The sequence below is a fragment of the Clytia hemisphaerica genome, unplaced genomic scaffold, assembly GCF_902728285.1.
Source record: "Clytia hemisphaerica strain Z4C2 unplaced genomic scaffold, Clytia hemisphaerica genome assembly, whole genome shotgun sequence".
NCBI classification, from domain to species: Eukaryota; Metazoa; Cnidaria; class Hydrozoa; order Leptothecata; family Clytiidae; genus Clytia; species Clytia hemisphaerica.
The window spans coordinates 1-9,818 of record NW_027103766.1 but is presented as its reverse complement, the minus strand read 5'-3'; the positions used below and the strand labels follow the sequence as shown (position 1 = coordinate 9,818).

General features: G+C 37.2%; 1 protein-coding gene across 1 annotated transcript; it reads right to left on the bottom strand.

Moving 5' to 3' along the window:
• Window positions 1-5,601: 5,601 nt before the first annotated feature.
• On the bottom strand, window positions 5,602-6,465 carry LOC136805694 (uncharacterized). The gene has a single exon (XM_067062231.1). The coding sequence runs from the start codon at window positions 6,463-6,465 to the stop codon at window positions 5,602-5,604; it is 864 nt and encodes a 287-aa protein (XP_066918332.1).
• Window positions 6,466-9,818: the final 3,353 nt, after the last annotated feature.

The window sequence follows — 9,818 nt, the reverse complement described above, 5'->3', positions numbered from 1 at the left end:
TGGTCTATGGATTAAACTCAACTTGTATACCTAAACAAATATTGCGAAGAATTGAATTGGATATCACTCTCAGTCCTAGGAGAGAATTTGCCTTAGCAATGGACTATTCAATAATCAAAGAGGAATCTTACCAATGTTAAACAATTCTTTAACCTATCTGTATTTCTCAAACTTAGGCCAGTACTCTCGGGTACCTAATAGCCGGGGGTTTGGAATAAGTGGAGGGCATAGTGTGGAAAGGGGTCTGATCCCCTTCTTGGCATCCCCCCAACCTTTAAAAATGCCTATCCCCCTAGGGTTTTGGGCTAAATTTTCCAAAATATATAGTGTATAGTGCGATCCGATAATCCCCTCAGACTACTCAAACAGAAAAACTTCCTTTCATGCAGACCAAATTTCATAACAACGCTGGAAAAAATATCTACAATATACGTAAGCCCCCCCTTCTTAACCGATCCCTCCTCCTTGCTATCCCCCCCCTTTTAATGAAAATTTCTTATCCCCCCTTCTTCACTTTTTTGGAAGGTATCATCTCCCCTTAAGAAAGGGGGGGGGGGTCCGAACTATGGGGGGAGGGGGTTGGAATAAAAATATCCTGGGTGGAAAATTTTCAGAAAGGAGGCTAATACAGCAGAATTAGGGCAAAAGAGGGAACTTTCAAAAGAATTTTCCCAAAAATCAATAAGGGGGGTTGGAAGAAGAATGTCCTGGGTGGAAAGTTTTTGAAAAATTAATTAGTGGGCCCCTGGCTATTGGGTACCCTAGAGTAACCATCTGGTTTCTTCGAAGTGCTTCTTTTTTTAATGATTCATAATTATTTATGTATTATTTTTAATTATTTATAAAATTGTAATAATAATCTTTTAAAATCGTGCTCCACTGTTCAATAGTTCTTTGGATAAACATTGCAAAAAATCCATTGCAATACAACCCTTTGCAACAGTTTTTCAAAATTCTCATTCTTTCCTGTATTGACCATCTTAGTAGAACATCCAAAGGTTATCTTTCCAACATCTCAAACTTAACACAGGTATAACAATCTTTACATTCATCTGTCCACTCATGTGGCAGTTTGTGATGCTCTTTGCAATTGAAAAACTTTTTATTTCTGTGTTTGTTTTGATTTTTTACTTTGCAATTTCTGGCTTGGTAAAATATCTTTTGCTCTTGTTCGAAGTACCTCAGCTTCTCTATCCTTGTCTACGTTCATAATCCTACTCTCTAAAGAAAACTTAAATAAACCTGAAAATATCTTCATATCATGAAAACAGTTACGTTCAATTAACCAGAATTATGCCAAAGTTGAACTACTAACTACATGAAATATTAGTAATAATCAAGATTCTATTCGAACTTCTTGCGAATTATGCAATTTACTCAAAATCTGGTCCAAGATATGGTTATAACTTTTTTTAGCTTTATTTCTGACCATTACCACTAATGTTTTTTGGAATCAGCATAAAATTTCTGATAATTTGATATGCCACATGACTATGTTTTAAGAAAGTTGGTGTTAGGCTTTTTTCGGTCCGGGGTCGCGCTGAGTACCCCGCAGAAATGGGGCCTGGGGGAACCCTGAAAAGGGTCCCCGGTCAAAAATTTTGATTTTTTTCTTCTTTTTATATAATTTGGCAGCTTTTGTACATATGCCACTAATTGTTTTTTTCTAAGTCCCCTCCCTAGAATAAGGATTGTTTTTTACCTTCGCGGGTGATTTTTCAGTTTGAGATTCTGTCTAATGTTATGGTCTTTTGAAGTGCTTGTTCTAAGAGATGAGTGAATATAATTGTTTTCAGTTTTCAAGAGAAGCAAATTTAATCTTTCTTCTACAAGATTACACTTTAATATAATGCCAATTATGCATGTAAGTTTTTTATTTAATACTTTCTTTTTGCATATGTTTTGCATACTTTCTAAGGGAATTTCACCACGGCAATTCGGCAACCATAATTTTTGCATACAATTCAATATGGCGGACGCAAAGGCGAAAAGGTCTATTGTGGAGGAGTTTTATGGTAAGTTGATTATGTGTGTTTGCCTGGGTTTCCAAAGTTCAGAAACTCTGTCAACAAGGGTTCACACACAGACTGTTTATAACATTCTGTGTCAGACTAATCTACCTGCACCAAGCTCTATAATTTTAGAACTTTGTGAGGTGAGTTATTTTTTGTTTTTTCTAAGATTATGAGCTTGGATTCCCAGGCTACTCATGAACTTGGGCACAGGATGTACGGTTTTCAGTTATCAAATATATTGTTTAGTATCAGAATCTATACCGTGAAAAGCACCATCAATGCTTTTTAAAAAGAGTCAGTGATAGAGAATCATAACATAAAGTCTGTCTATTATTTCGATTCAATTAAAAGTGGCATTTCCATAATTAGTTTAGTAATTACTGTTTCTATAATTAGTTTAGTAATTACTGTTATACATTTGGGGATCATGTAAAAGATTTCTTTCGAAAGAAACTCACTTCCAGTTTTCTGGGGAATTCGTAAATAGTAAACTGCATACTGATACAGTCTGCTAGACATTAATAAGGTGTTATAGAATCGAAGAATAGATTTGTTAGTGTTTTAGTTGGATAAGGTTTTTGTTTGCCTGAAAGATATAAAGTAAGAATATATATAACACTTTCCCCTAGTAAATAAAATATGACAGTATAGCTAAAAATATAAACCTACTAAGAATAAACATATAACACTTTCCCCTAGTAAATAAAATAAAATGTTAAAATACATATAGACCTAAAATCAAGTGAAAAGAAAGTAACCAAAAGCAAAGGTTACTTCATAACAAAGTCATCAAAACGTTTTGGGGTTTTAGAAACCCTTGTACTTCTACGTGAGCTTGGTGATTCATCAACAACAGTGCCCTCTTGAGTATTCATATTGTTCTCAGGCTCAAGAGGGGGTGTAATGTGTGGAACAGTTTGTGTTTCAGGAGAGGACTCTTCAGCGAGTACCTCAGAGTTCAAGATGTCCGTTCGTGTGTTATGAACTGGTTCAAAGTCCCTTAATGTTTCTGGATGTTGGGAAATATCTCGAAGATTTACAGTCGTTTCAACTCCAGATTGAAGGCGAACGTGTGCATACTCTGGATTAGCATGGATGAGAGTAGCTGACGTGACAATGGGATCATTTTTACTCTTTCTTGGTTGATTTCGAATGTAGATGGGTCCTGGCTTAACCCATGATGGAATTGAGCGTCCTGAAGTTGATTTGCGAGTGTAATTAAACATTCTCTCATGGGGTGTTTCGTTGGTGGTGGTGCAAAGTAGCGATCGGATTGAGTGTAGTGCGTCGGGAAGAACGTCTTCCCAATCTGACTGTTTTAAGTTGCGAGAATCTAAGGTGACTTGTATAGCTTTCCATAACGTCCCGTTCAGTCTCTCAACTTGACCGTTACCTTTTGGATTGTAGCGGCTAGTTTTCGAGGTGGCAATTGATTTACTCAGCAAGTACGATTGCGTTTCCTCGGATAAGAAATCTGTTCCTCGGTCATTGTGAACCATCTCGGGCATACCGAACATGGAGAAGAGGTTGTTGAAGCACTGATTGACAGTTGAACTTTTGGTGTCTTTGCACGGAAATGCGAATGGAAAACGAGAGTACTCATCAATCAATGTTAGAAGAAAACGATTTCCCCTTTTCGAAGGTGGGAGTGGTCCTTTAAAATCGATGTTCAGTTTTTGAAAAGGTGCTGTAGCGTTGATTAATGTTCCTTGAGAATTTAAGAACTTTGGTTTGTGGAACATACATGATTTACAAGTATTTGTGACTGTCTTAATTTGTTCCTGGGAGAATGGTAGGTTTCGCTGACGAACGAAGTGTGATAATCTTGTGATGCGAGGATGACAGAGTTGTTCATGAAGATTATGTAGTTCTTGGAGGGGGTGACACATTGCGGCTATCCTGGAAAAGGTGTCAGCTACGAGATTCTCACTTCCTGGTCTGTACGATATGTCGTATTTGTACTGAGATAGTTCTAGACGCCATCTAGCAATTTTGGCGTTTTTAATCTTGGATCGTCTACGGTTATCAAACATGAAACTAATACTTCTTTGATCAGTTATAAGCTTGAATTTGCGTCCAATTAAGAAATGGATTCTACGATGGCTGCGGCTTCCTTTTCAACAGAGTGGTGTTTAATTTCATTGTTTTTAAGTGTCCGTGAAAAGAAAGCAACTGGACGGCCGTTTTGGTTTAGCGTAGCAGCAATACAAAAGTCACTTGCATCTGTCTCTACGACGAAGGGTGTTTTTGGATCGATAGGTTGAAGAGTTGCATTTTTCAAGTCCTCCTTGAGTACATTGAATGCGTCTAAAACTGGTTTTGGAACTGGAAATATTGTATTCTTGTTGAGTGTACGAATTTTCTCTGAAAATTTATCAATGAATTTACTGTAGTACGAGAACATTCCTATGACGCGTTTCTGTGACTTTAGATTAGTAGGTGGTGGCATATCAAGTAAAGGTTGAAGGCGACGTTGATCTGGAGATATCGAGTTATTACTAACAATGTATCCAAGGAGCGTGATTGACTGGGTACTTGAGATAGTTTTATCTGGGTTCAACGTAAGGTTGTACTTTTCTCTAGCGGCATGAAAATTCTTGACGTTTTGATCATGCTCTTCTTTGGATCGACCGGCAATAGTAATGTTATCAACGTAAACAAAAGTATCTTTTAGATTCTCAGTTTGGACGACCTTATCCATTGTAAGCTGGAAGGCGCTAACACCGTTGGTGACTCCAAAAGGTATACGGGTGAACTCCCAAAGTTGTCCATCAGCCTCGAATGCAGTGTATTTCCGGTCTGATTGTTGGATTGGTACTTGATGGTAGGCTGATTTAAGATCAAATGTGGAATAGTACTGGTATTGTGATAGTTCTTGTACCATATCGACTGAGTTTGGCATAGGGTAAGCGTCTAGTTCTGTAAAGAGATTTATAGTTTCACTGTAATCAACTACCATTCTACGTTTATGGTTACTTGTTTCTTTTGTGACGAAAGCTTGAGCTCTCCAGGGAGATATGGAGGGTTTGATGATTCCTTGTTTTTGTAATCGTAAGATGTCTGTTTTGATGAATTGACGATCAGCTGGGGATTGACGGCGAGACTTGGTAGCAACTGGCTTAGTCTTCTTTGAGAGGTATGTGAATAATGGTGGACTAGGGATACCAACTGTACAGAATGGGAGGGATGCAGCATTACTCGGTACATCTTTGGGATTGGGATCGATTGCTCCGAGGACAAGGTCTTCTTTTGACCCATTGAAGTTAAAGATAACCCGTTTGTGTTTCTTAAGAGTATCTTTTCCGATGATAATGTCTGTGCATAAGTCCTTTATGACTTCTGCAACCACGCCCCTGTGTTCTCTACCGTTGAATTCAATGTTAATCACCACTTCACCTACTATTTTGGCAACAAGGTTATTGTCAGCTAGGGGTATTGTTCTGTTTTTCGGAATAACAAAAAGTTTCAATTTCTTTGCGACGGATTGTTTGATGAATGTCGATGAGCTTCCAGAATCAATCATGGCTTTAATATCTGATGCACCATCGATACGACAAGTTGTATACGAAATGTCACTGTTGCCTAGTCAGGTAAGGTATGAATCATTGAAGCCGGCTGCTCCCAGGGTATTCGGTGAGGTAGATCTACAAACTTTCGCCCAATGTCCTTTCTTTTTACAGTTTCTGCACTCAGATTCTCTGGCTGGACAATTGGATCTGGCGTGTCTCGAGTTACCACAAAAATAGCAAAGTTCCTTTGATTTCAGTTGATTTTGTTTGGTAGTATCAGAATTATCTGAAAATGAATTTTTGTTTCGATTGATGGCGCCAAGCGATGCTTCTTCACCAATCGGTAAGGCAGCAATGGTACTGTTCTCGTAGGCTGCAGATTGGCTTTGAGCTTGCTCTAGGGCTCTTGCTTGTGCGAATGCATCATCTAAAGATAATTCTCCGATATTCTCAAGGAGTCGTTGACGGATATGGGCTGATGATATGCCGTTGATAAATGCGTCTCGAACATATTGCTGTCTATACTCTTCAGCTGTAATTTGTTGAAAATTACAGTTTTTCGATAGTCGTTGTAGTTCTTGTTTAAAAGTGTCGATGGTTTGGGATGGTCCCTGTTTACATGTGATGAGCTTGTGTCTGTTGTAGACTACACTTGCTGGTTTGATGTAAGCTGCATCAAGTAACTGAATGGCATTGTCATAGTTCGCTGCTTCACTTACGATGTCGAAGATGTCAGCGGATATGTTATTGAATAACGCAAAAAGTTTTTTACGTTCAATGTTTGCGAGTTGATTTACTGCATTTTCTGCTCCCTCCGGAATGGCTGGGATAGATGTTTCAATATAGTTAGCGAATGTCATTTTCCAATGTCGATAAAGTTTTTCTGCATTTGGGTCATTTGAGTCGGTTTCAAATACTTTTGGGCGTAACAGTTTATCCATGATGATGAGGAGGCAAACAAAATTATTATAGAATCGAAGAATAGATTTGTTAGTGTTTTAGTTGGATAAGGTTTTTGTTTGCCTGAAAGATATAAAGTAAGAATATATATAACATAAGGTAATATTTGCTCTTTATCTTTGATTCTTTCTACAGTGATTAGATTGACACATGCACGATAAATTTTCTATTATTGGTCTTCAGAGGTTAATATATTCTTTGAAAACTTAACGTCTGATACTCAGGTCATAGAAACTGTACAAACAAGTCTTTTACTTTATGAGGCCCTCTAGTCAACCCTAAATTCAGGTATTCACGAACAAATTTTTGCCAATTCTAATTCACGTATTCACGCGCGAAAAAAACATTTTCACGTTCACGCACCAATTTTGATTTTACATCTTTGGTTAAACAATTGTGACCTTATTGGGCTAAATTTAACCTTCTTATGGTCTCATTTAAATAGATTGACCTATTCTTATACCAAACATTTTCGTCAATATATAAAGTTTTTTGCTAGTTTTGTGACCTTATTCTTGGTATCGTCGACTCTTTTACAGCTATTTGAGCTTTCATAAAGCAATGATTTTTGGTCTGCCGTGCCAAAGTTACTTACTTGTTATGAAAGGCAAATGCAAAATTAAGCCTTTCCCCCAATAATTTCTTCCTTGCAGACCCGTAAGATTTCTTTTATATTGAGAATTAATTTAAAATCGAGGTTTCGGGCAATCATGGTCTGAGAAGCCGTAGACTTCAACACAGGTTTCATACTTAGGTGTTGCTGTGGTGCAACTAGAGGCGAAGTTTAACCCCCCTCCCTATGGGAGGAAAGAAAATAAGTGGAAAATAAGAACGCGAACGAAGCGAGCGCGAAAGTTTTTCGACAATTTTCGCTCTCCTTTGTTATTGAAAAACGGCCTTAATACGCTATTGTTAGCCAAGTATGCCTTGTTTGTTCACACACTTTTTGATTTTGTTTAACACTGACAATTTGTTGGCAAAAATGGTACGGCAAGCGACGTACCTGCCGTACCCGGTGCGGCTCGCCCAAAAAAAATTTTAAAATTTAGAATGCCTAGATTGCCTGAAAATGCGTCATGATGTGAATTATGTTTTAATCGTTCGATGCTGCACAAGATGTTTTTGGAACTACCTACTTTTACTAATTATTGAAGGAGTAAATACCGCCTTTACTGTCTCTAAGTTACTGCAGTATCAGTGTATTGTATTGTAGTAGCAATATAAGTGAATACGGAGAGACGACCATATCATTTAGTGCTGACAATGAAAATTTTATCTAGACTCATTCGTTGGATGCAGTATTTGCATCACAAAAGTTGAAACTTAGCATGAAACTCATGAAAAAACTAAAAGATGAATAGTTTTATACCGAAATACCGTTTTTTATTGATAAAAATATCGAAATACCGACAAAAAAACAGGAAATTTACCGATACCGGTAGAAAATGAAATACCGTAATCCCGTCGTTTTTTTCTCGTAATACCGATTTACCGGGGGTAAAAAGGCCCAATACTGTCGTACCGTAAAAGTGAAACCCCCCCCCCTGGATTATATCATCTGTTCTGGGAAAAATGGGACTCCTGGAAAATGTATATCTGTTTTCTAGAAATATTATGCTCCTGGAAAAATATAACAGCTATTATTTAAGAAAGTTATAATGCTCCTAGAAAATGAGACCTTTTAAGAAAATTATGAAGCTCCCTGAAAAAAAATGTGGCATCTGGTTGTGTTTTTCACAATTTAGCTCCTGGATTTTTTAAACAGATTGTCCGCTGGAAAATTGTATGTGTTTTTCCTTAAAATGTGCTCCTGAATTTTAAGAACAGATGTTTTAAAGGCGACCCCTGGATTTTACCTAGGTGTTTTGAGGAAAGTCTCTCCTAGATTTATCCATTAAATTTATTCTCCTGGAAAAAAAGAACAGATATTTCAAAAAAATCTGCCGGCGGCTGCTCTTGTAGCTAGCTAAGGTAGCTAGGCAGAGGGAGGGGGAGAGGGTTTGTTGAATGATTTGGAGCATACTTACTTTTTGGGCTTCAAACTGTCAAACATTCGATTTTTTGACATCACTACTTTAAGACTTTTGAAGCTCTGTTCTTGCAGTACAGGGAAAAGGCTTTGAAAGGCTTTGATTTTCAGAGAATTATCAAATAGAACTCACCATGACAACCCTGCCAACGCATCAGACTTTACTAACACCACCGGACACGCCAATTGAATCACAGTTCAGCAACTGAATTGCAATTTCACAATTTCAGTAAGTTGTGAGCAAGGGATCAATATTTGATCATAGACAAACCAAGATCTACCATAGACACCTACTTTCAACAAATTTTCAGCCTCAAAATCTAACTAAATTTTCATATAGAGGGTACCTCTATTTCTTGTAGGTTTTTAAATATCCACTGACTATAATTCTTTGTTTCTCTGTAATAGTTTTTGAGTATTTTTGAAAAAAATGGCTAATTATTTTAGAGTTCAGAAAGTTTGGTCAATGGAATCTAAAATTCTGACTTTCATTTTCAATATAATCTATAATTGGAGAGTTTATAGTAGGAATTTGATATACAGGGTATGTTTGAGCCCGGGGGGGGGTACGATATGTGCCGCCCTTTAGGGTACCTTTTTTGGACAAAAATCAGAAAATCAAATTTCAGTCCCACTAAGAAGAGGAATGTGAAGAGATGGAAAAACAGCTTCTTGAAAACAATGGAAAAACGGCTCGTCATATACCAGGTCTCTTGCCCTTCAGGGAGTTTATGTCGAGTAAATAGGTTTCTTTTGTTATCGCTATAAAAAATCTGCATAATTAGCGTGTTGTGACAAAATTCTTTTGTTTCAAGCCTGATTATGCGCAAACTTTTAGGGCTTATATTTTGGGTACACCACTCCTATACGAAAAGGTACCTATATCTTCTTGCTCAGAATTTCCTAGCGATTCTACTAATATAACCGCACCATTACCGCATCATTATATGGAAAGCTAGAGCGCAAGAAAATTATAACTTCATCTTGATTTTACTCGACTTCTGACAGTTTTACAAGAACCAATTTAATATCATTGCGTTAAGAATTTCTTTTTCTATACATTGGTAAAAATATTGCTCCTTATTCTTAAAAATTGAACTAATAATCGGCAAAAAAGGAAAAACAAATTTTCATTTGTATCGTCAAATCATGTAGAAACCGTCCGATTTGTATGGCGAGCCGTCTTTTCTGGACTTCCATTTAATGACCTAATCAACGTTTTTACAATAGAATTTTCAATAGAAGTGATCGTTGAACTTTGAGTAATCAGAAAAGCTGTTTTTCCATCTCTTTACATTCCTCTGA